We start from the raw sequence: 27,758 nt of genomic DNA, 5'->3' as shown, positions 1-27,758 counted from the left end.
AGCCAAGCTCTTTGAGTCTCCTTTCATATGACAGGTTTTCCATTCCTCGGATCATCCTAGTAGCCCATCTCTGAACCTGTTCCAGTTTGAATTCATCCTTCTTAAACATGAGAGACCAGAACTGCACACAGTATTCCAGGTGAAGTCTCACCAGCGCCTTATATAACGGTACTAACACCTCCTTATCTTTGCTGGAAATACCTCGCCTGATGCATCCTAAAACCGCATTAGTTTTTTTCACGGCCATATCACATTGGCAGCTCATAGTCATCCTGTGATCAACCAATACTCCAAGGTCCTTCTCCTCCGTTGCTTCCAACTGATGTGTCCCCAATGTATATCTAAAATTCTTATTATTAATCCCTAAGTGCATGACCTTGCATTTTTCATTATTAAATTTCATCCTATTACTATTACTCCAGTTTACAAGGTCGTCCAGATCTTCCTGTATGATATCCCGGTCCTTCTCCATGTTAGCAATACCCCCCAGCTTCGTGTCATCCGCGAACTTTATTAGCACATTCCCGCTTTTTGTGCCAAGCTCGGTAATAAAAAGGTTAAATAAGATTGGTCCCAGAACCGATCCTTGAGGAACTCCACTAATAACCTCCTTCCAGCCTGACAGTTCACCCTTCAGTATGACCCGTTGTAGTCTCTCTTTTAACCAGTTCCTTATCCACCTTTCAATTCTCATATTGATCTCCATCTTTTCCAATTTGACTAATAATTCCACATGTGGAACTGTGTCAAATGCCTTACTGAAATCTAGGTAAATTAGGTCTACCGCATTTCCTTTGTCTAAATAGTCTGTCAACTTCTCAAAGAAGGAGATCAGGTTTGTTTGGCACGATCTACCTTTAGTAAAACCATGTTGTACTTTGTCCCAATTACCATTGACCTCAATGTCCTTAACTACTTTCTCCTTCAAAAAATTTTTTAAGACCTTACATACTACAGATGTCAAACTAACAGGCCTATAGTTACTAGGATCACTGTTTCTCCCTTTCTTAAAGATAGGAACTACGTTAGCAATTCTCCAGTTGTACGGTAGAACCCCTGCTTCAGTGATGGGAATGGATCTCCTTAAAATACCAGAGTTTGTTGTAAAACATCTTAAATTTTGAAAACATGTTAATTCTTGCATATGCACATATATATATGTGTGTGTGTGTGTGTATATATATATATATAATGCAAGTTGCATTGCATTTCTATACTCAAAATATCCGATAACATAACAGCTTCATATACTGGAAAATAACATGGATAAAAGTCCATTAAGAATTATGGCCTTGTTTTCTGAATATACAGTAATAAGGCATATCTACTGTGCATAGATATTTTCTTATTCAGTTACTCTTGGAGATATTACAATTCGTATATTATGGCTGACTTGTTCTCGATTCATGGTTTTGCATTTTTAGGGTTAGTAAAATACTGGTCTGGATTTTTTGTCAAGCTGTGATGTCATAGGATTTCCTGGTAGTGTTGTCTGGAAATGAATATTCTGTGCTTGCTGAAAGTGCTAACTCAAGAAGGAAAATAGGCTGAAGTGCGAACAGTGGCTATTGTGGTCAGAGTAAAGATCTGAAAGATGAAAGCTGATTTATATTTTCCAGAATACTGCATGTGGGTTTGCTGGAAATATTTTCCTTGAACAAAGATGAGATGAAAATGCTGCATATGTTCTTCAAGTGCTTTTGGTTGAAAGGCTCATCATTTTTATTTGTTTTTAGTCAACACTCAATTCACAAACTAAAGCTGGTGAGCAATACAGAAACTTATAAGTTTATTGCATGCAGTGACTGGTCAGTTTCTCTACTGAGGAGATGATTGCAAATCTTTTAATGGGTGCATCTGTAAAGTAATCAAGGTGGTCTAAGTTTAAATAAGGTGTTGGATTTTAGTTAGTTTCTCATCTGTAAAGCAAGATGATTAAACTGCTTATCATAAGTGTGAGAGTGATACTGACTAGTTGAAATTTTACCCTGACTGCTGAAATGTTATCTACCTGTTATTATTATTTTCTTTTCAGTTGTGGAACCAATAAACTAGATTATTTAGGACTTTCTTTTCTATCTAATTTTCATTCTTCCCTATCTCTTCCTAATCTCATCTTTGATCCAGCAAACTACTTAAGTATGTGCTTAACTTTAAGCATGTGAACAGTCCTATTGAAATCAGTAGGGCTGCTGGAATGCTTAAAGAATGTGCTTAAGTACTTTGCTGGATCTGGGTCACAGTCATATTCTTCTTGTAATAGCCAAACAAAGCTTGTTTCAAAGTTCCAGTAAATGGCATTTACTCAGTTTCAGTAGGGGATACTTTAAAACAGTGCAGCTGAAGCAGCAGTATGACCACGCCCAGAAATTATAACCTCTGTGTGAGGCATCTCCTCTCCACAAGCGTACAGTCTGTGTAGTTCTTGAACACATCTTCAGCACAGTAATACTAAGTGCTGTCAGTGTAATACAAAACTAGCTTCTTCTTTTACTTCACATATAAACATACTTTCCCCCCTTTTTATTAACCTTGATAAACCTTGCAAAAGGATAATTGCTTTCTCAAGATATTTGCAATTTTGAAGGGAAATTTTCAGTTGCTTAAAAATAAGTTATGTGGCATAATCCAGTTTTTCTTTAAACCTTTTGTGAAAACCATTGCCTTTATGACAGTGATGTTATCCATTCAGCACCCTTACCCAGGCTTACTGACACGAGGTCTGCATTCATTTTCCTTTATCCACTTTGTGGAAAGAAACAGCTGAAAACTACAGGGGTCATAGTGTCTGTTGCCATAATGATGTAATGATATGGACTAGTAATTAACATGTTCTTGATTTTTTTTTAAACTTAAGGGCCTTTAATCACCAAAAACAAATTACATACAGTTAAGTGCTACTCTTCAGCTATTTGTATGACAACTAAATCAAAGCTACCAGTATTTCCCTAATTTTAATTTTCTCTTTCCTTGATTTAATTTTGTTTTATGACTTACACCTCGCAACCTGGTTAGCCCAATTTGGGATTTAGTGTGTGACAAAGACCCACAATAAGGGTCGCGCACAGGAATCACAGGAAGATTAAAACAATGTGAGACACATTCCTCAGTGGCTTGTCTACACCTTGCAGCAATGTGCACTACAGGGATGTGAATTCTGAAGCATTACAATATGTTGCACAGTAACTGACCCATTAAAAGTTTCATCGTGCACATTACACACACTTTCCATAACCTAAATATAGATTCTGCATTTTTATGCATATCATTTACAACAGTAAAACTGGAAAGGCACCACATTTGTGTGGTACATGAATGAGTGACATCCCTTGAAATGAGGGACATTTCAGAGATGTAGCTGTCCTATGTAACATAGCAGGCATTTGTGCAAACATGTCAAATATATATTTTTTTCCACAAGAAGGAATTTTATGGGATATATTTTTGTAAGACCTTTTTATTTAATAACAGTATATAGCTAAAAGCAGAACATGCCCTGTCAGTGTGGGGGAAAAGATAGTATTTGGGGTATAACTTCTCAAGAATTGCAAGTGTAAAAAAAAAAAAAAAGAGAGAAAAATTGTGCATTTTATTTGTGCACTAGTGGAATTCAGATCTCCAAAAAGAGGTTAAGTCAAAAAGGGCTGGGTCCGAATAGTGTATGTTGAACACACACATTCCTGAAGGGGAAGAAGTATTCCAGAAAACATCAGCTGAGCACCTTTTTGTGGCACTCTCCTTCAGTTTCTCAGTTTCCCAATGATCCAATCCCCCCAACTCCTTTGGAAATTACTGTTGGTAGGAAGGAGCTCCCTTGGAATGGTTAAATATGCTAAACAGCCCTCAAATTTCTGCCTGCTCCCTATCAGGTCAGTCTGTGTTTGGCAATGGGTAGTGCAGATTGATTTTATTAGAGTGTATTCTGTACCTGCTCTTTACTTTAAAACAGTGTCTTGGACTCAGAGCTACTACTTGAAGTGTCTTATATATTGTGGGAAATTACATTTGCAAGGAAAACTACATCACACTAGCTGACATTTTGATAAGATTACCTTAATGGTTGGATGCGTAGATTTGATTTTAATCTCTAATTAAAATGTTGAGATTATTTTTTATTATTCTTATTTGTGATACTGCAGGTGTAGTTTAGTTATATTTTGGGCCAAATTCTTCATATTGGTTGTGCCTGTGTGCAATGTTAGTAAATCCATGAGAAGAGGGAAAGCACAGGATCGAAGTTTTCTGGCTCAAATATTGCTCTCCACAAAGCCGTGGAGACCTGTCCATGGTTCTGTTATGAAGTATCACTGTGGTGTGGAGCCTAAGGGTCGGATGATAGACTGCTTATATTTGCATATATACCTTTGATCAAGCAATGGAAGTTTCCCTATTTATGGTAGGAATAATCAGTGGGGGACATGCAGAGGGAAATAACATCCATATTATAGAGCTTCAGACATATTAGTGCTTCTACTACCAGCTCAACAAGCACTTTTCCATTGGATTCCCAAACACCAGTGACTGGGGCAACTTCTGGCCCCTTTAGGGGAAGGCACAGTAACAATTTTTTTTATGGTGTCACTGCAGGCTGATTGAGAGATCTGATCTGTGAGGGGCCAGAAGTTGTCCCAGTCATTGGTGTTTAGGAATCCAATGGAAAAGTGCTTGTTGAGCTGGTAGTAGAAGTATTAATATGCCAATACGAATGTTATTTTCCCCCTGCATGTCCCTTTTTAACTAAGGCCTGTGTGGCAGGCCTGGCACCGTACCGCCCCTTTGGGACAGGGTGGGGATGGGGTGTTGGAACTTTGCCACTCCCAAGTTCACATGCTTGCCTCTCTCTGAGCGGCCCGATGCAGCCTAATAGCCTCCCTCCACGCAATCACCCATTGGTCAGGGTAGTGTGCCTTAACGGCCAGAGTTCATATAAATCACTCCAAGTGCAGTGCAGCCCAATGGCCAGAGTCCATACAATCCCCCTCTCAAGCGGGGTAGTGTGGCCTAGTGGACGGAGTCCAGGTAATTCTCACCAATTGTCTGAGCAGTGTGGCCCAATGGCCAGGGTCCATATGATTCCTGTGCTGGGGGCAGGGGGACCGAGGCCCACCCTCTCCACCAGATCCCGACTCAGGGCCCTGGTAGTGGCAAGTTCCCCTTGCCAACGGCTCAGCAGAGATCCACCCAAAACACAACGAGCCTCTATGCGGCTTTAGTGCCATTTCCTTCTAAAGTTCCCCTGGGTCACTTCCTACCATAACCTCCGGGTTCTCCATTTTGGGGGTCCTCTAGTCTGTTCCCCTTCTGTGACGTACTCCATCTGGGTGTCAGGGTGCATCCTGGCTTGGCTGGCCTCCAGATTCTGGAGTGCAGGCTGTCCCTCCTCGGGAGCTGGTGATGTGCGTCCTTCCCCTCTGACGGTCAGCCTCAACTAGGCATCTCTGCGGGCTTTTATACCTGTTCTCCAGTTGGAGCCAGCCCAGCAGAGCCTGAAGAGCGTGGCTTCCTCTGCTAGGAAGGAAGAGTTAACTCCTGCAGTACCAGTGCAGGGCCGCTCTGCCCCGTCACAGCCTGGTTTACACTAAAAAGTTAGATCGACCCCACTACATCATTCACCACACTCCTGAGTGATGTACGTAAGCATTCGAGGGAGGTGGATTAACTACAGCGAAAACCCCTCCAGTCGTTGTAATGAGTGTCTGCACTGAAGCACTACAGCAGCGCAGCTGCAGTGCTGCAACTGTGACACTGTAGTGGCTGAAGTGTATACGTAGGTTTACCCACACAAAAGTCCCTTTTTGAAGCCAATATCTAACTTCAGTAAACCACTGGACAAAGCAAGTCTTGCTGATTTTTTTTTTATTGGAAGTTTAAACCCTCCCATGTAGATTTTTTTTTACTGGTAGGAGTAAAGTTCTGTTTTACCAAGTTTAAGTAGGACCTTGCATTGGCTTATTGGATTTTTCTTGGGGCTGCCAGCCAGATCAGACAGACCACACTCGATTTTGTGCTGTGACAACTGGGAGTAGCAGGGCTGACGGCTTTGTTTTTTCATTATATATATACGATTAAGGCAGCTCACAGGGATCAGATTTCTAATATAATTGAAGGGAAAATTTCCCTGTATATTTCACGCAAATTAGTACAGAAGATAAAAGAAAGAGCTTATTGTTTTTTGTCTTTTATTTTGAGTGTTTTGTTTAGTGGACAGACTGGGGGATTTATATAATAAACTGGAACCCACTGTAGAAAGACATACCCATCCTTGGGGAGACAGTTGAATGTTTTCAAACTGCTATAGAGGTTTCCAGGGACGAGAGAGGGAAGAGGAATATAGAGGAGGGGATAGTAATGGTGTGAACTGACCTACTGTGTGCTGTAGAAGTAGCCTAATAATGGTAGAGCAAATTCTGCAAATTCACAGGGCTATATTCTGGGGTTTTTGAGTGCAAGTAGCACCTATTAGCACCTTGCTCTATTTAGGTCAGGCTAGGGTTCTGCTGTAGCAAAGAACTTGAGCATACACAGTTAAGGACATGCTTAACATTGAGCATGAGTACCACTGACTTTGAAGACAATTCAACAAACGTGTTTTGAATGGTTTCCTGGAACTATTTTTGTCCTTGTTGTTGCTGCATGTGGAATGCTTTAAAATAGTGGTTAAAAACGCAGCTCAACCCCTCATCTCAACCCCTGATTAGTTTTTAGCCCAGAAGATCCAACAGTTGTGGCAGAAGATTAACGGTGATCAAAACTAATTACAAAAACTGCTCTGAAGAGTAAATTTTGTTGAAACAGTTTTTGAATATAGTTTGGTCCTAGCCAGACAAATGACTATGTCCAAAACCATGTTACAAGAAAACTAGGTTTGAACTAAGTTTAAATATTGCCACTATTTCAAACATCTCCACCTGTAGTAAGAATTGGGCATTAGAGTACACTCTCTTTTTTTCTCTGGCAAAATAAATTGTTAGATGATGTCAACTGAGTGATTCCAACTTTTTATTATGTATGGATCACACCTGATGATATATGTATGCAGTGGCTTTCAAAGACTGTTATCGTGGCTGTGAAACAAAAGTTGCTTTCTTTGTTGGTTATTCTGCTTGACACTCTGGATATAGATACAGTGGATGAATTCAATGTAGCCAAACTGTGGCAGGATTAGTCAGAGTAGAGGGCAGTTTCTGGTAGAATGGTACGCGCACAGAGGCTAACTCTCTTTGGAGACAGAAGAAATTAGGTAAGAATGAGAAGGTGAAAGACCATCCAGGGCTCCTGTGGTTCAGATACACATTTTAGAAGGTAGGAAAACTGCCTAATCTCTAGTTAATTTTTCCAGCTATGGTTATGCTGATTGAGGATACTCACCACATAATTTATAGCCAATTGGAGGTGAGAAGGCTAAAGATACAGTTTCAGTACTCTGGAGCTCAACTCAATCAGGAGTAGGGTAGTGTGGTTTCTGGCTGTCTGAAAAAGTACATGACTGAAATATTTAGGAAAAGATGCCCATCCTTTCCAAATGATATATATAAATTCAGCAAATTTTTGGATAACTGGAGGACTTTGTCACGAATGTGTATAACGGGTATTGGGGTGTTCTGTTTTTTGCTATGTATAGTGAAAAATTACTCTTTGTGAGGAAAAAACCTTAAAGAAAAGCTATGCCACATAAAGTTAGTAGATATTGTATTCTCATGGCTAACGTAATCAATGGACATAAGGGTTATACAGAACAGAAGAACACTGCACCTGAGTTGGAAATATGCCAAGGAGGAGCTGCAGTACATCTTATTTTGAGAGGCTGTAATAATTTCTAGGCATTAGCCTACATGCTTTTGAAGAATGAACTGGCTTTATTTACTCCTCTCATGTGAGATTATATATGTAAAAAAGGTCCTGGAAGAACCAATGCAGAGCCACAGAGAGCACAGCAATCTGGGATGTAGTACTTTCACAGAGAAAACTAGCTTCACAAGGCATATAGGGATCTGAAGGTGAAGGCAGCAGGAGTTGCTAAGGAGGGAAATTGATGAGGAGAATTCATGTGGATGATCATCTGGAATTATAAAACTTGTTCTCTGAGTGATTCTGAAATGTCTGAGAGACTGTTTAGGATAGGCAACCTGATTTAAGCAATTTATTCAGGTTCAGCCCTGTAAAAGACTTCGTGACCATTATACAGGCTCCAACTAAATGACAGACCCAGTGGGACATGTTCCAGTCTCTCTATTGTAAATCACCAGATAAAAAGAAAATGTCCTTCCGTAATTCTGACCGCTAAATTCCAATACTGAACTGTAAGGTTGGAAAGTTTATACAGGTATCACGGACAACCAAACTAAGCCCTTCTGAGATAGTCACATACCTGCTCAGTGTAGTTTACGTGCTTTATCGACAATGGAACCTTGTCAACCCAACCACTGCACAGAACTGCTTAAAAAATCAGGTTTCTGCTTAGTACTATATGAGGAAGAGGAGTTGGATATTCACCTACTTGCTGAATGAACTTTCCTTTGTGAATGAACCAGACTTTTAAACAAATTTTTAAATATAGATGTAGAAGAAAATACTGAGGGTGAAATTACTAATAAGAGATGTACAACAGACAAAAAAGAACCAAAGGGAAAAGAGGTGGTGGTGGCCATAGAGACCAAAGATTAGATGGAGGAAATTGAAGAATAATTATTTCAGAAGCTGTAGCAAGCCCTAACCACTGCCAACAAATAATGTGGCTCCATGGAGTAGTGAATGCACAGTTTATCATTGTTTCTGAAGCAAAGTGACATTAATTAACTGATTACTTTGGCAGAGGACTATAGTAACTCATAGAAAATGCTTTTAACCACAGAGTAATTGGAAATTTTTTTTGGCAGTGTATTGTTTTATGCTACTATAGTATCTTTGTAGTATTGACTATCATTAAAAGGCAAACTACGTTAAAAAACACAATCTCATTAGCCTAAATATTGTTTTGTGGTACTTTATAAGGCTAAAACACTGCTTTTAAAGATGCTGTTTGCCTCATTATTGTTAAAATAATATAAAAAGATGACAGTGGAGGTGACAGGTTCCACAGTATTGTGATAAAATGAAGTATCAACATTACAACTATCAATAATAAGCCAAAGTTTTGTTTATATAATAGTTTTTTCTTTGACTGCTTGCTCATGTCGATTCCGTTCTAGGTATACACACGCTCAAGTGCACACACATCTGAGATTTTTGCCTTAGCAGTATCCGTAGGGTCAGCTGTGGTGCCCTCTTGAGTGCTGCACTCATGTATCAGTATATCAGGCACTACTGGCCCTACACCCTTTCAGTTCTTTCTTACCACCTGTGATGGTTGGTTGAAGAACATTTTTCCCTTGCCTAGCAAGGGCTAGCAGTTCTCTCTCTCCTGTCTTTAAGCCTTAGAACCGTAAGTTTGTTTGTATGTAGTTGTTAAGGAGTGTAGTTAGAAGTTAGAGTGCCAGTGGGTACTTTGTCTCAGGCATGGCTTGCCCTGGTCTCTGGGTTTTAAGTACTATTCTGATTGTAACAGGTCTTTTCCTGTTAGTGACTCCCATAGCAGCTGCCTGAAGTTCTTGGGAGAATCACATGTGAAGGACAAATCTTGCATCTTAAGAACCTTCACCTCAGAATACAGAAGGAGTGCAAGATTTGTTTGAGGGCCCTTCTCACAGAAGCTGCTCTCTGTCTGGCCTCAAAGCCGTCCCAACTGCACTCTAGTCCCAGTATTTCGGCCTCAGTACGTAATGCACTCCCAGCACCGGGCTCTATCCAGTACTGCTTGCCTTCACTGGTGCTCAAGAAGAAGTCAAAGAAGTGTGACTCACCAGCACTGAGCAGGAAGGGCCAAGGGGCATTGGGTAAAGGATCCAGTTTGGGCCACTCGCTCACTCTGGAGCTACATGGGTTGCCTGCCCAATGGGGCTCCCTAGTGCCCTGAAGGATCTACCACTGACTCCCGAGAGCAGTGAGGGACCCAGACTCATGACAGGGCTGACACCTTCCCAGGTCCACTTGGCGCCCAGAGAACAAAGGCCTCTACCAATGCTGCTGGCACCATGCACATCACAGGAAACAGCAAGGGTTCCCTACAAGGGCAAGCCAGCCGTAAAGACCTCTCAGAAGCCAAGTGATCGCCACTTGTCTCCAGAGGCGAGACAGTGCTTTCTGTCTCCGTGCCCCAAATCTCCAGCTTCTCAGCCCAGATCTCCCACAAGATGTTCCAGCTTGTCGGCACCACGATCGTAGTCTCTGCCCTCTCAATGCAGATTGCCCAGGGGAGACATTGGTGCTGGCGATGTGGTGACCAGTTACCGCCAACCATCTCCTCAGATCCCCGTCTCCTAGACCGTGGGAACAGTCTCCAACACAGTACTGGACTGCCCTCCTCCAGCACCAATCTACTCAAGACGTTGGTCACTGGTGGTAACTGTTAGGCATCAGACACAGCTTTGACGGCCTCACTGTAGTCACCGGAAAGGGATTCCTCTGGCACGGAAAGGGAGTTCAGCCCCTCACCGAGGCAGAACTGGTGCAACTGAGCACCTGAGGCTACACTACCTCCACAATGTCCTAACAGCAGGACCAGTGCCCTGCACTGTGACCCTACTGGACTGCGTGGGGTATGCCTGTGATGTTGATGCCCCCTTCCCACCATTCTTCAGCCGCCACCTTGGAGCAGCAACCGGCGGCACTGAGCTGAGTCCGCAAAACTCCTTTGGACAGCGGGGATAGGAGCGAGTGCCCACCCCAAAGTCCCCTTTCCCCACGGGGGATTATTCCCCTGGTGATCAAGTCATCATCTTCGTCTCTAGATGCAGTGGTGGCAAGGCCCTCTCATGCCATCCCACCAGATGACTTTAAAGAACACCAGACCCTGCTTCAGAGGTTGGCCATCAACTTGGGCCCAGAGGTAAGGGAGATGGCTGAACATGTGAACACCCTGTTTAATGTACTCTCGGCATCTACCCCTACCTGTGTCATGCTATCGGTACATGATGGGGTCTTAAAAATAGCCAAAGCCCTCTGGCAAACCATCCCTCCCATATCCAAGAGGGCTGAAGAAAAAGTATTTTGTCCTTGCCAAGGGTTTTGAATTCTTGTACACCTATCCACCTTTAGGTTGGCTCATCATCTCTGCAGCCAACAAGAAAGATTGACGGGCAAAACCAGTTTGACCACCAAAAATAAGACGGTCAAGAGGCTGGACCTCTTTGGAAGAAAGATTTATTCAATAGCCAGCCTTCAGTTCCGGATGGCTAACCACTAGTTTCTTCTGGGCAGATGCGTCTTTAACTTATAGGACTCCTTCCGTAAGTTCCAGCAGTCCCTGCCCCAGGACTCAGTCCAGGAATTTGGGGCCTTGGTGGAGGTGGGTACAGCAGCTGCAAGGTGCTCCCTCCAAATGGCGTGGGATGCAGCTGATTCAGCAGTGAGTGAGGCCTGTTCAGCTCAGATACCTTGATCTGAGGTCCAGCACATAAACCTTTTTCATTTGGCCAGGCAGGTTGCTCTGGTGGAGGGCTTTCTGCCACCCAACAAGTCCAAAAAGAAGAAACAAATGAACTTAATTCTTAAATACCAACTTTATAAAATCTTATAATAATAATTTTATTAACAACTACTTAATTTCTACAACATAACATAGCTATTTTATAATCCACATAATCTTCACAGTGATACATAAACATAATAAAAGAAATTAAATCTAAACAGGTCAGTCCCCACAGAAACACAGTGAGAAGAAATTCTGAATTCCCAGAAGCTTAGGTTGAGTTCATCTGAGTCTCAGTTACAGTCTTTGATCACCAAAATCTCTACAGTCTGCAGAATCAGAAGCACTGCATCAATATCTTCCCTTCACTTGCTTGTAGAAATCTTCAGCTGGAATCCATGCAGACTCTTCTTTCTCCTCTACTGAAATCACTCAGTTAGCTAGCTAACTAACCAACCACTCACTTTAAGTATACAGGGGAAGAAGGAAAAAAAGAATTACAAGAAAAATACAAACTGAGAATAGCAAAATATAAGTAACTCCCTATCATCACATTTAAATAAGAGAAAAGTTAGTGAATCATACTAGTTTAGACAATTTAACTAAAACAGTTTGGCTAAAATCAAACATTCCCAAGTATACAATTAAAATAAAAAATTGGGTTTTCCTCCCTGTTTCTGCTTTTATAATTAGCACTTCCAGGAGGGTTAACAATATCACTAACCTGCTGCAAAATGCTTCAGAGTTATGGAGAAACAGCCTGCTTTCTGCTCCTGTGGCTCAGCTTCTCCCAACTCACAGAGGGCACAGGGCCTTTTACAAAGCAGCTGCCCTAGCTACTTACACTCATGGATAAGTCTGCGAGTTTTCACGGAAGTCACAGATTCTCCCCCACCAGCAGCATTTGAGTGTGGGAGAGGACAAGGGGTTGGGGCATGGGGCGAGGTGAGGTGAGCTGTGGGTGGAGCTTACCTGGGGGGCTCCCTGGAAGTGGCGACATCCCCCTCACTCAGCTGCTAGGTGGAGGCATGGCCAGGCAGTTCTGTGCACTGCCTCTATCTGCAGGCACCACCCCCACATCTCCCATTGACCCTGGTTTCCTGTGTGGGTTGGGAGTAGCTGAGCAAGGGGGATGTCGCCACTTTTGGGGAGCCTCCCAGATAAGCCTGCCCAGAGTCCACCTCACTTCATCCCATGCCCCAACCGTCTACCTCCTCCCACATACAAACTCTGCTGCTGCTGGAGGGAGTTGTGTGCAGAGACAGGTAGGAAGTCTGTCAGCCCTGCCAACCCCACCTACCAGCACCAGTGGGGGTCCCAGGCCATGCCCTGCTGGCCGCTCTACCCCTCCCCCCGCAAGTTTTAGTCACGGGTATTTTTAGTAAAAGTTGTGGACAGGTCACGACAGGGCTGTGAATTTTTGTTTATTGCCCATCGCCTGTCCGTTACTTTTACTAAAAATACCCTTGACTAAAACGTAGCCTTACATGTCCTGCTAACATAATGTTTTTAAAATAAAAACAGGTGGACAGGCCACGACAGGGCTGTGAATTTTTGTTTACTGCCCATCGCATGTCCGTTACTTTTACTAAAAATACCCTTGACTAAAATGTAGCCTTACTAATGGAGTCACACTCAATCCACTGACAACCCATTGAGCATACCCAAAACTATCACACTCAATTCCAGAAACTTCTGAGTGTGCAATGCTAATTGTGCATCTGCCAAACAATGACCTAGACACAACTCCTATCTCTCCAGATAGTTAAACAGTTATCTCCCTATTAGGCACCTGCGTTGCATTTGCAATATCAGGGCCTAACAAATTGTAACCCTTTGAGCTTGCATTACACCATTTAATGACATATATAAATATTTTCCGATGGTTAAACATTTACGAGTAAATCACTTCTGAATATGACTAATACCACTGGTTTAACAGGAGTATAGTGCAGCTGGATGCTGTACAAGGTTTCCTAAGGATCTGTGCCAATGCATCTGAATCTTAACCTGAAAAATCCCCATTATTCAAACTCTGGGCTCCTTATGAGCAGATATTACCTGTTGTGCTAAATTGAGTTGGGTTTTGTGGTTGGAAACTAGAGTGAGACCTTAGAAGTCATTTTTACTTGAAACCTAAACTAGGATTTGAGCCCTTGTCTCTCATGGCAAAAAGCAGGTGATCTTAAATCTGTGCTATTTGGATGCCCTCTGCTCCACCTGCTTGAAAAAAAAAGAAAGATGAAATATCTTGAGCAAAGGTATAGCATTTAAGTATTGTCATGTTTAGCAATTTTCAGATGTCTCTATCTTTTAAAGATGTTTTCTTAGAAGATACACAGTAGAAGAAACCAGTAACAAAAAGATAAATCCATAGATGATGAAAGGATTTTCTTGAGCTTAGCCAATGTAATAATTTCAAAAGGAATAAATTTACAAGTAGCACTTTTTCAAATGCACTGTATAAAGAGTGAATAAAATAAACATCAAGATGTGTTGTGGTAGGAAGTCAGATGATCAAAGAGAGATACTGAATAGACATACTTATTCGTTCAGATAAAATAAGGAAGTAATTCCTTTGAAAGGTTTTGTGATCATTTCTGACTGAAAACTTTGTATGCACTACTCAGAAATACAATGAAAAGAAAGGCAGTGTAGCTTAAATAATAGTGTCTGTTCTGAGCACGAGGTGGCATGTGGACATTGCTTGTGCTATTGCTCCGAATCATTTGAATGGAAATATTGGATTAACTAACCTTGTGTCAGGTCTATTAGTTTAGATAAACCCTCCAACTGTTACTGACTGAAGGATGCGTAGTTACAACAGAAAGATGGTGCTTCTTTTCATTAAGAGTTTTGTGAAACATGTCCTGCTAACATAATGTTTTTAAAATAAAGCGGTTTATTAGAACAGGATAACAAGCAAAAATTCATAGCTTTGTCTTTTCACAGGGAGTTTCAGCCCAGTAGGAAGTCCTCTTAGCCGAACACCATCAGTCAGACTACAGACGGTAAGGAATTCTATTTATGCATTAAAAAAATTGATAATGTTAAACTATAAAATGGCATTCTTCACAAATTGCTTTGTAGAAAAGATTTCTTGCTTCCTTTTGTGAATAAAAGGAAGTATCTTTAAGGAAACTTTCATGGCTGTGTAGGCTTTTACCTCATGTTGATATAGAGGTCAGATATATTTTTTTTTAAGGTGAAATATAGTCTTCCCTCTCGCATACGCTCGTGCGCTCACGCTCTCTCTCTCTCTCTCTCATATTGTTTAGAAATGAATATATCAGAATCACATTTCTGTATTTTTGGTATTTAGCAGGAATATGGGCAATACTAAGTCAGGAGGGGAAAATGTTGTAACTTAAAATTGGCTATTGAATCAGTTGCAGCTGTTTTTTACCATTAGCTCACCTACATCTTATTTCAAGCACTGTTTGTACCAGTTGGCTTATGGTAACCAAAGTGAAATCACTGATATCTTCTGTGTATTCCTTGTATATATAGGAATTGGTTGGTGATGATGTATACTCTGTCCTGATCCTTCTCTCCTAACACAAAAGAACTCCCAACCTCTATAAACTTAGTTAACTACAACTACACAATCATTAAAGTATGTTTTTTTTAAAATACCAAGCAGGGACTAGTTGTGGAAGAGGTAGTGTTCGTAACACTTTGTGTTTTGCCCCTAAAAAAATGGGCCTACTCCACTTGGATGTTAACCCCCTGGTGCCTGCAGTCGAAATGTCCTGACCTAATGTGATATGGTAATTGCATGCCAGCTGCTGGCAGTTCATCGGAAAGGGACATAAATTAGGTTGTGCCCTTAGTTCCCAGAACCTGTTCCACCCTTTTATTTCCATCTCATTCAGACCTTTCATTCACAAAATCCTTTAATGTGTCTTTGTATCAGGCTGATGTGATAAATAAGAATTCTCTTGAAAAACAATGCTGAAAATATAGTTTTGCACTCATCTTTTTCTCTGTTGGCTAAGTGACTATTATTGTTTGCGTATTTTATACATATTTAATTCTAGATGTTAGCCAATTATTAGGAAAAAATAGGAATTATTCAATATGTATATCAGTGCTTTTCTGCTACAGCAACCCTTAGAAGTATCTGTAGCATACACTCATTTTGGGAAGGGATTAATAAATAAATTAACAGTTTTCTGTTAAACTTGGTGGGATTGAGTATATTTTCGTTAACCCTTTTTCTAGTGATGTTATAAATAAAGTCATAATAGCATGGAAGTGATATTCGTTAAAGAAAGAAAGTAAATGTTGCCAGTTAAGGACAAAATAGATCAAATAGTTTTGCTGTGTATTTGATTAATCTCAGGAGTTGGATTATTTCACATACTTATGAACTCATCTTTTATTTTTTTCTTTCTTTATCTCTGTAGGCTTTGCTGAGGCAGCTGTGTTTGCATTTCTGTTCTCTGTACACTGTAGGATTCAATAAAATACAGCCTGGCGCAGTTTTTCCTCTAGGCAGATTATAGATTCTCATGCTCATTAAATGCTGAAGGGCTATAATCAAATAAGGATCATATTCATTTGAAACCCAAGGAAGTAACATTTACAGTAGTTTTGGGATATTAGATATATTAATTAAGACCAAAGCCCACTACAGTATTTTACAATGTTACTACTTTCTCTATGCTTATAGCATTTTAATGTAACTATTAACACTTTCTCTTGTTTTTTTTTCCTTTGTGTATACATGGAATGTATACATGAAGATTCAATATTAAGTGTTAATTTAAGGATTCTTTCCATTTTCAAGGTAATAACCTAACTTTGATATTTCTCAGACAATTTTCATTTTGAGGAACATCAGTCATCTTATTCCCAAAGTCACCTATATTCCACACAAAATTAATGTCCCCTCATTCTTATTATTGAAGATATCTCAGACATTGCATGGAATGAAATGGCCCAGATCTACTAGATCTGATTGAGACTACATGAAGAAATTAAGGATGAACTAGCTCATGTGGAGTCCCCAGCCAACCTAGATGCCTTCATCGACCTCATCATATGCATCAACAATAGGCTCCACAAGAGACATGAAGAAAGGAAGGAATATGGGACACCACCCAACTGGTTTACATTGGTACCCATCTCCAACCTGGACCTTGAACCCAAGCCGCTGGATACCACCCACTGCCATGTGACCCTTGAGGGAAAAAAGTGCCATCGCTGCCATGAGCTATGTTTCTATTGAGGATCTAGCCATGCAACTGCCCATCATGATCTGCAGCACTATGATTATGCTCAGGATCAGTAGAGGGGGGTTGGCCTGGGCAAACCCCAAGATAATATTCCCCCTGCTCTTCACTGATGCACATCTCAGGCACAGTGAGTGCTCCCTGTGGCCTAAAGTCTGGATCTGCCACCATGTTACAGGAGAGCTTTACCAAATTCCTCCACAGCGGGCACTGGTAGATTCCTGTGCAGCAGACAACTTTATAGATGCTGATACAGCCCAATCCTTGGGTATTCTGGTATGAACAAAGATGGTCCTTGTTCTACTTGAAACTATAGATGGTTCACTCTTCTTGTTGGGGCTAATGATACAGGAAACAGTGCCTTTAGAAATTGTCATTCAGGACCATCAGAAGCCCTTCATTTTGAGATGATCCACTCACCACACTTCCCAATAATCCTTTTCATTTTGTGGGTGACAATTCATGAGCCACACGTTCTTTGTCATGAGCACAGAGTTAGCTTCCTGTCTGAGTTCTGCCAGCAAGTCTACCTATGTACACCCACCTGACAAACCCTGGAACCAAGATACTCCCGCTTCTGGGCCCTGGCTTGGGTCAGGTGGGACCATCACCAGAGTGATTTTGGCACTGCTCCCCAAATACAGTGACTGTGGTGTCGTCTTCGAGAAGTAGAATGCTAACACCCTGCCACCCCATTAGTATTATGACTGCCTGATTGAGCTGTATCGAGGGGTCAAGGTGCCATTTGGCCATATATATGTGATGTGAGAATCTGAGGTGGCTGCCCTGCATTCTTATCTCCAGGAGAATCTTCCTAAGGGTTTCTTTCAGCCATCTACCTCTCCCATCAGGGCCCTGGTTCTGTTCATTAAAAAGAAAGATGGAACCCTGCACTTATGCATGGATTCCGAGGCCCTCAGTCAGGTTATCATCAAGAATCAAAACCCCTCTTCCACTTATTCTCAAACTCCTGGATCATTTGCAATTAGCCCAGGTATTCAGGTAAAACTTGAGTTGTGAGGGGCCTGTGACAGGTTGGACCCACACCTCGTCCAGGGTGCCATCTGATGTGCTGGGGTTTAACTGAGCCTCCGCTGCCCAGCCAGCCTGGGTTCCCTCTCCCTGCTTTGCTGAATTAGGCTTTCTGGCCTCTTGTAGCACACACACACACACACACACGTCAAGCCACACCCCACTCCAGACACAGACTGAAGTCAGCTCTGTGTGAGAGGGCTTCCTCAGCACTCACATGCTCACCCCTTTTGGCAGACAAATCCAAAATACTACTGCCTTGCACTATATAGAAATGTCTGTACAGCACAAGCTCATAAAATTCTCCCTCTTCCTCAATGTGAAGAGAGATATGCATGACAACACCTCCCCACTGCCTGTAAGAAATTGCATAAACTGGGTTTAATAATAAACAGAAAGAAATTATTAACTATAAAAGGCAGATTTTAAGTGATTCAAGGGATTGCAAACAGAACAAAGCAGATTACTAAGCAAATTAAACAAAACACACAAACTAAGCTTGACACACTAGATAGGTAGAATGCAAATTAGCAGATTCTCACCCTGAGTGATAAACAAGCAGGCAGATTCTTAAGAGACCAGTTGCCTTGACTTTCCCGGGTTTTCATATACACGTTAAAGATCTTAGCCTGGGACCATCACTTTTCACAGTTCATTCTTTGTTCCTCAGGTGTTTTCAAGTGTGTTGTTGTAGGGAGAGTGAGGCCCCTCATGTTGTCATTGTCCCTCTTTTATATCTTCCCCCAACTTACTGGAAAGCTTTTTTGCTATGACCTGGGTCAAATGGTTCCCATTGTATAGAGTTATCTGACCTGGGTCAAAAAGTTCCCATTGTGTAGAGCTATATCTGAGAGGTTTCTATTGCACACAGTTCCTGGGGTAATCCTTATGCTTGTGTCATTTCTTCAATAAGCCACTAACATTGTTTGGCCTCATCCAACATAGCATATTTGAAATACAGAGACATGGTCAATATTCCCAACTTCAGATACAAAAATGATACATGCACACAAATTGGATAAACACATTCAGTAAATCATAACCTTTCCAATGATACCTTAGATGAGGCATCTTGCATAAAGTACATCTTATGTCATTTCCATATAATAAGAATATTTCCACAAAGAATATGGAGTGTTATGTCACAGGACCTACAACCTGGTTCAAATCCAAGCTGGAGTTGAGTGGAAGACAGATTTTCAAACCTGTTATAGCCATTACAATTACCCAGTAATGCAGTTTGGCCTCATAGATACCCTTGCAACATTCCAGCACTTCATGAATGAGGTATTCCATGACGTCCTAAATCAGTATGTTGTAGTCTACATAGATGATATCTCCATCTTTGCTGAGGATCACAAGCTACACACCAAGCATGTTCAGTCAGTCCTGAAATGGCTCTGCCAACATGGCCTGTGTGCAAAGTTGGAAAAATGTATCTTTGACCAGTGCTTCATGGAGTTCCTGGGCTACATTCTCTCCCCCAAGGGCTTCCAAATGGACTCCAAAAAGGTGGAGGCAGTACAGGCTTTGGTGCCCACCCAAAATATCAAGGAGCTACAATACTTCCTGGGGTTCACTAACTTTTGTAGGCTGTTCATCTCTGGATTTTCAGGCCACATCATCCCATTGGCAGCACTTCTTCTCAAAAATACCACCTTCAGCTGGTCTCCAGAGGCCTAGTGAGCATTCCCCCACCCCAATCCCAACCCAACATGACCCTTTGTTGTCAAGACTGATGCCTCCAATGTGGCAATTAGGACAATACTCTCTCGAAGAGGTGATTCCCCAATGGCTCCTCTTGCTTTGTGTGTATTATTCATGGAAGTTCACTGCAGCTGAACAGAAATGTCTAGTTAAGGGGCTTCTAGCCTTCAAAGCAGCTTTAGAAGAGCGTTGCTGCTATCTGGAGGGTGCTTAGTACCCAGGACAGGTTTACTTTGATTGTAAAAACTGAGTACTGCTGAGCCAAGACCCTTAACCAGATGCAGTTTCGCTGGGCCCTGTTCTTTGCATGCTTCAGTTTCACCATCATGTACCACTCAGGAGCCCAGAACAAGACCGCCAATGCCTCATCTCAAAAAGGGGAATATCTCACCAGCCAAGAGCCCCCCTATGCTGAGCCCTTTTCACCAATTCTTAAGCTCCCAAACTTCCTGGATGCTGCAGTTCCTCAGGACTTCATGTCAATAATCCACTCAGCTGCAGAGAAGGATCCCCTTCCCAAGGAATTTGAGGCAGCAAGTCAAGGGCAACAGTAGGTCCAGGATGGCTTGCTCTCTGTCAAGGGCTACTTGAACATTCCACTGGGACCCCCTCAGTTAGAAGTACTATGGGTCTGTCATGACTCACCATTAGCAGACCATTTGGGTAGCTTCAAGACTCTGTTTGGCTGTCCGCTTCTTCTGGTGGTCCTGAGTGCACACAATAATGGACTTGTATGTTGATTTTTGTGAGGCATGCCTGCACCACGATGTCACGCTCAGACCCTTCAACATCCTAGTGTCTTCTGAGAGCCCGTCCAGGCTTTGAGCAATCATTACCCTGAACTTTATAGTCAAGCTCCCTGTGTCAAACAAGGACACTGATCTGTCTCCATGGACTCCCAGAGCAAGTCACAATTGATAAGGGTCTGCAGTTTGTGTTGTGGTCTTGGAACAAAATCCTACAATTACTTAGGATCTGTGCTTACACATCCGTTGCTTATCCCCCATAAACTGAGAGTCAGTCTGAGGAAGCAGTCAAGTATTAGAGCAATACTTGTGGTGCTTTATTAATTTCCACTAGGAGAACTGGTCGAGCTTCCTACCCCAAGCAGAGTTTGCTTACAACAGCGCTGATCATATGTCCACCATGCAGAATCCGTTCTATGCAAACTGTGGCCTCCACTCCCATTTCCACCCAGCTGCATTTGTCTCCTCCACCAATCCTGTAGCCGCTGAGTGGGTGTATTTGATCCATGATGTCCAAGAAGAACTCAAGGCACATATAGACAAGACCAAGGAAGTTTACAAGTGGTTTGCTGACCTCCAGTGCCGGGAAGTCCTGGCATTCATCACTGGGCAAAAAGTCTGACTAACAGCTCAACACATCCACGCTGACTGGCTTTGTCATAAGTGGATTACCAATACCTTGGGCCATATTCCATCAGCCAGATAATCAACGCAGTGATCATGAGGTTTCAGTTATTCAGATCCCACCAGAACCACACAGTGTTCCACGTATCCTTGCTAAAACTCTATGTGGACAACCCCTTCACTCACTGGGCCCAACCACTGCCTCCTTTGGAGCTGATCCAAGAGCACGAGTATGAAGTCTGTGAAATACTGGACTTGAAAATCAAATGCAGCTCCCTTTGGTACCTTGTAGGCTGGAGAACTGTGCCCTAGAGGATGATCCTGGGAGCCAGCATCCCAAATCCATGCCCCTAACCTCGTGGCAGCCCATCCAGACAAATATGGGCCGGCAGAGGGTGCCCAGCGGGTCTTGAATCAGGTCTGCAGAGCTGGTAGGCAGCAAACACCTCCACGCTGCCACCCAATAGCAGTTGTAACTGGTTCACACTCTCTCTATGACCAGCTGTGAACAAAGACCACAAGAGTCCCTGCCCTCAGGCTCCATCAGGCAGCAGCCTCATGGCTCCTGATTGGCTCCCTACCCTATATAAATCTAAGGGGCATTCTAGGAAGTGTCCTGACACCAGCACAGATCTTCTGTAACTGCCACAACAATTGTTGCTTCCTGCTCTCAAACTTCTGGCTTTGACCTTGGCTTGATTTGGACCTTGCCTCCTGACCCAGACCCTGAAACCTATCTCAGACTCTGATCTTAGGTATTAACCCTGGTCTGGAACTTGACTACGAACTCCTCCGCTACTCTCAGCCTCAGATTTGACCCTGCTCTTATCTTTGGTTCCCGCTGCCCTTGTTATGATCCTGACAAGATGCATCTGTTCAGAGGCAAGGCTATTATATATGTAATGTCTGACTGAGGTTAATTAGAGGAAAGCTCCTTATCCAACTAAAGAAAGGCAGAAGGTGTAAAAGAGTTAGTTAATACTTAATTGGTAAAGGAAGACAGTCCATATGTTTACTCTGTTGCAGTGAAGAACCTGTTTCTAAATCAAAGAAAAATGGCATCTGAATGCATAAGCAAACTTTATCATTAGAAATGTTTTCCTATTTCTTCCCTTAAGTTGTGATATTGGGATTTAAAGTATATGTGTTGAGTAGTAGAAATAAAACATTGCAGTATAGTCAGGAAAGATGACAATAAATGCATATATAATTCCTTTATACATAGAGTGCTTCTCCTCTTAGAGGCAATGAATGCTACTTAAGGTCCAAATCTTCTTGATGTGTGCTCAGTAAAGGTGCATGAATAATCCAGTGCACACATGCACAGCCCTCACCATCCAGTATCACTGAAAATGCTAATATAAGAAGCAACTGTAAACACTTTAAATAGCTCCATTGTCAGGTTCCATAGTATCAAGGTCTTATTCCCACGTTGAACTTTAGCATCCAGAAAGTGAGGACCTGCATGTACCCCTCTAAGCTCAATTCCTATCTTAGAGCTGATAATGCTGCCACCAACCAAAAATATAGTGTTTTGGTACACTTTCTGTCCCCCAAAAAACCTTCTCTGGGAAACCCAAGACCCAGATCCCTTGGGTCTTAAAACAGAGAAATAAACCTTTCCCCCTACCAGATTTTCCCCTCCCTGGTTTACCCTGAGATCACTGTGATTCAACTCCTTGAATCTTAAAACAGAGAGGAATTAACCTTCCCCCCCCCTTCCTTTTCCCCCACCAATCCCTGGTGAGTCCAGACCCAATTCCCTGGGTCTTGCACAAGAAAAAACAAATCAATCAGATTCTTAAAAAAGAAAGCTTTTAATAAAAGAAAGAAAAAGTAAAAACTATCTCTGTAAAATCAAGATGGAAAATGTTTACAGGGTCTCAGCTTTACATAGACCAGAGGGACTCCCTCCCCACTTGCCTAAGCATAAGGTACAGCAAACAGAGGTAAAATATCCTTCCAGCAAAATACACATTTGCAAATAAAGAAAACAAACAAAAATACTATTCCACCTTCTAGCTATTACTTACTATTTTGAACATGAGAGACTGTTTCAGAAAGATTGGAGAAAACTGGTTTCACGACTGGCTCCTCTTAATCCCAAGAGAGAACAGAGAACAACCCAAAAAGCACAAACAAAGACTTCCCTCCACCAAGATTTGAAAGTATCTTGTCCCCCGATTGGTCCTTTGGTCAGGTGTCAGCCACGTTCACTGAGCTTGTTAACCCTTTATAGGTAAAGAGACATTAACCCTTAACTATTTATTTATAACAAATGGTGATGATGTAATTTGGTCTCCACTTGACTGTGTTCTGGAAAGCAGCAAAATATTTATGTATTTACTCTTCCCTTTAGTTGTTTCTTTATTATGGCTCAAGTTTTTTAGGAGTATGAGGTCCTAACTAACTTCCCAATTACAGTAGAGGAACTTGGAAAGTTCTCCAGAAAACGTCAACTCTAATATCCTCACAACTGCAGCTCTCTCTCCCACAACTGAGGGACAACGGATGTTGATTTTAGACTGTAACCCCTTTCTTTGTCCCCAGTTCTGCAATGAATTCCACACATGTGGACCTCTGTGCCCACCTCAATTTCAGCTGATTTCAATAAGACTGTATGTTGATTTAGCTGTCCAAGTGCATGAAGCTCATTGCACGACTGGGGAGTTAACTTCAAACAAAACCATTGTTTGTGCGTTCATGAATGTGTGGGAATGGAGCAACCAGAAGTCAGCATACAAAATCCATTGGTGCTCATCCCATTACAGTTCCAGAGACTGGAGTGACAGCAAGTGGAATGGTAGGAACATGAGAAGTTAAAGAAGAACTGGGAAGTGAAAGGAAAGAGGATATTAAGAGGCAAAAAGTTGAGGAGAGATTAAGTGTGTGGGCAGAAGGAAGGAAAGAAACAACAGGAAGTGAGCAAGAGGAGCATTTAACAATAGTCTCAAAAGTGAGCAGTAAAGAGCGCACAACGTGGAAGAGGGTCAAAGAAGGAGTGAAGGATGTGTGAACAGAACAGGAGTGAACAGAGAGATGAAAGAATAGCATAAGCAAGTAAAGAGGACAGAAAAACAGACTAAAAGAGGAGAGACAATATGTTTCACAGATGTGGAATATAGGAGGAAGGATCTTAAGAAAGGAATCCTTTTTGTTTAGCAGAGAGAAGCAAGATATGGTTTGATGTTGATGTTTGATACCACTATAATGGGCATCTTATAAATGCTTGAGAGAGAAAGCAAACTCTAGACAGTAAAGGAGATGGAAAAGAGGGATAAAATGAAAGGAGAGTGGGACTGAAAGAAAGGCAATAAAGAAATGGAAATATATTTCACAGATTCCTAATCCTATGTTTTATTGTATTCTTCTTCGAGTGATTGCTTATGTCCATTCTAATAGGTGTGTGTGCACACGCTGCGTGCACAATCATTGGTGGTTTTTACCCTAGCGGTACCCACTGGGTTGGCTATGGTGACCCCTGGAGTTGTGCCTTTGTGGCGGTGTATATAGGTCTGTGCTGACCTACCGCCTGCTTAGTTCCTTCTTACCACCAGTGATGGTCGTTGGAGCAACTGGTCTCTTGCTTTAGTTTTCCCGGTATATAGTTGTTATCCTTCCCTATCTTAGTTTGTTAGTAAGTTTAAGTAGGGGGATTTCCTCTCCATCCCTGATATTTTTCCCTGTTGCCGGGGCATGCTGCAGCCCCAGGGATTCAAGCTATGCAATAGGTGTTGTAAGCCTATGCCCAGAGGGGATCCACACACCTCTTGTCTGAAGTGCCTGGGAGAGGGTCATTTGCAAGACAAGTGAACCACTTGCAGAGGCTTCAAGCCCAGAACTAAGAGCGGGAGAGACTATTGCCTCAAGCTGTTCTTGTTGGAGTCCGTTCTCTGGCCCCAACGCATCAGTCTAAGTGCGGGACATCTCTGCACTGATGAAGGACCCGAATAAACAGCATCGGCACTGTTCCCCTGCGCGAAAGACCATCACATCGGTGTGGCACCGATCACTACCCCCAGTGCTGCATAAGAAGGCGGTGGTGTAACGGAGCTGCTCCCCTGCCAAGAAGAGCAGACAGGACTCCAGCATGGTGCATCCCAAAGTGGGACATCAGAAGTAAGGTCCATTGGTCCCAGCACTGTCAACTCTGGCTTCAAAGGGGGGGTCCATCAAGTCCGGTGTCAGTGAACTCTCCAGTCTGGGAAGTATTGGAGGAGGACCTGGACCTCCCTTCCATACCAGACACCTTTGAGGCTGTGCATAACTTAATTGCAATGACGGCACAGTCCCCGTTCTCTCATTCCCATGCACCGGCTCTGGTGCAGGCAGTGCAAGAACTATCTGCTGCATCATTTCCAGCACCGTCTGTGGCACCGATGGCGACACCTCCTATCCGACACTGGGTCAAGTCCACCATTATGCAGCATCATTCCCCATCACCACGGTACTGCTCCCTGGCACCATTGGGATACGCCCCTCCCTGGTTGGGCTCAGACTATTTATCAAAATCAGAGGCAAAGTCACACGTGTCCCGACACAGCTGATACCGGTTGAGATCTGGTCTTGGTACCGTAAGGTGGAGGAACACTCATTACGGATGGTGTCCTGGCCTCTCTAGTGGCAGGGACCATACAATGGCCCTTTTGGACACCAAGGGCCTACACTAAGGCCAAGGGCATGGTTCCAGGGCAACATCAGTGGTCTCCAATGCCCATGCCACATCTTCTGCAATGTCTGTTTCCCCATATCAATCCAGGGCTCCCGAGGACCCACCACGAGATTCAGACTCTGGGCCTCCCATATCGAGCACAAGGTCAGAGACGCCAAAGATGGTGGCTTCCGTGCCACCAGTAGCAGTGACGATGGATATCCCTGAGCAAGTCACCAGGAAACCGGAGGGGCAGGAAGACCCCATCTCACCTTAAACCTCATCATCTTCCTTGCCTGACAAGGCAGTGGCGGGCACTACCATGTCCCTTCTGGCGATGGACATGAAAGCCCTCCAGGACCTCCTTAGGAGGGTGGCCCAGAATGTCACCATGACAACGGAGGAGGTAGTGGAAGACTCAGACTGAATGCTGGCCATACTCACCCCGGAGGGTCTCTCCAAGGTGACACTGCCACTTAAAAAAGCCATTCAGAACACCACGAAGGTCCTCTGGCAAACCCCACCCTCTATACCACCAACAGCCAGAGGAGTAGAGAGGCATTACTTTGTCCCTCAGAAGGGGTACGAGCACCTCTTCACTCTACCCCCTCCCGCTGTCTCGGAACCTTGGTAGTGGATGCAGCAAACCACAAAGAGCTGCAGGGGCCGCCTCTAAGAATAAAGATGATAAGAAGTTGGACATCTTCGGTTGAAAAGTATACTCAATCAGGGGGCTCCAGCTTTGAATTTCCAACCAGAAGGCAGTACTTAGCTGCTATGTGTACAACCCGTGGAATGCCCTCTCTGAATTTCAGGAACTGCTTCCATTGGAATCCTGACAGAAATTCACTGCAGCCCTGGAAGAGGGCGGGGTGGTGGCTAGAACCTCCCTCCAGGCTGCTCTGGACTCCTCTGACTCAGCAACGTGAACCATGGCTACAGGCATCACAGTGAGGTGTAGCTCATTGCTACAGGTCTTGGGACTCCTGGCAGTCCTCCCATTTTAATGCCTTCCCTGGATCCTGGTATGCCACCCTCGACTTGATGGACTCGTACTTTCATATATTGATTATTCTGGCACACAGGAGATTCCTGAGATTCGTAGTCAGCGGCCTGCACTATCAGTTCATCATACTACCATTCGAACTTTCAGTAGCCCCACACGTGTTCACAAAGTGCATGGCAGTTGTGGCAGCCTTCCTGTGTAAATGCTGGGTACAGGTCTTCCCATACCTGGATGATTGGCTCATCAAGGGCAATTCCCGAGTGCAAATGCTGGAGCATGTGGCCCTGGCATGAACCACTTTCAGCAGGCTGGGGCTCATTCTGAATGTTCCCAAGTCTACACTGGTCCCAATCCAGAAGATAGAGTTCATTGGAGCTCTCCTGGACTCCACTCAGGCCAAAGCCTCCCTACCCGAGTCCCGGTTCCAAAGCATCAAGTGCATCATCGACAGCCTCCACCAGTTCCCAACTACTGCGGCCAGAAACTGCATGAAGCTTCTGAGGCATGTGGCAGCCTGAACGTATGTAGTGCGGCAGGCCAGGTTGTGCTTTCAGCCCCTCCAGGCTTGGTTGGTGAGAGTATACAGACCCAACCGGGACTCCCTGGACAGACTGGTTACCCTTCCGCCCAAGATTCTCAAGTCCCTCAGCTGGCAGCTTCAACCTCAGGTGGTCTGTGCAGAAGTACCCATCGCCAAGCCTCAGCCCTCACTATCACTGGTCACAGACGCATCGCAGATGGGCTGGGTAATGCACCTGGGCAGTATCAGAACTCAAGGCATATGGTCACAACCAGAACTATCACTGCATATCAACATCAGGGAGCTGGGAGTGGTTCACTGGTTTGCCAGACATTCCAGGCCCATCTTCAGGGCAAATGTGTCTCAGTACTGACAGACAGCACCACAGTGATGTTCTATATAAATAAACAGGGATGTGCTCACTCCTCTCCCCTGTGTCAGGAAGCTCACCAACTGTGGGACTTCTGCATCACACATTGCATCCAGCTACAGGCCTCCTATATGCCGGGAGGACAGAACGAACTAGCTGTCCACCTCAGCCACTTGTTCAACACTCACAAGTGGGCACTCCAGAGTGGACATCACCCTTTCGATCTTCTGGAGGTGGAGCTATCCCTACATGGACCTGTTTGCGATGCGGAGCAACAGAAAGTGTCAGCTGTTCTGCTCCTTTCAGAACCACAGCCACAGCTCCACAGAGGATGCCTTTCACCTACTGTGTCACCTTCT

General features: G+C 43.3%; 1 protein-coding gene across 5 annotated transcripts in view; it reads left to right on the top strand.

Moving 5' to 3' along the window:
- AHI1 (Abelson helper integration site 1) overlaps nt 1-27,758 on the top strand; it is a 176,110-nt gene that overhangs the window by 102,982 nt on the left and 45,370 nt on the right. For all 5 annotated transcript variants that reach the window (XM_030556375.1, XM_030556374.1, XM_030556373.1 and 2 more), the window contains one exon: nt 14,459-14,517. In XM_030556375.1, coding sequence (XP_030412235.1) covers nt 14,459-14,517 — 59 coding nt within the window. The remainder of the gene's footprint in view (nt 1-14,458; nt 14,518-27,758) is intronic.

Source organism: Gopherus evgoodei, chromosome 3, assembly GCF_007399415.2.
Source record: "Gopherus evgoodei ecotype Sinaloan lineage chromosome 3, rGopEvg1_v1.p, whole genome shotgun sequence".
Lineage (NCBI taxonomy): Eukaryota > Metazoa > Chordata > Testudines > Testudinidae > Gopherus > Gopherus evgoodei.
The sequence above is the reverse complement of the archived record's forward strand: the minus strand, read 5'-3'. Positions and strand labels throughout refer to the sequence as shown.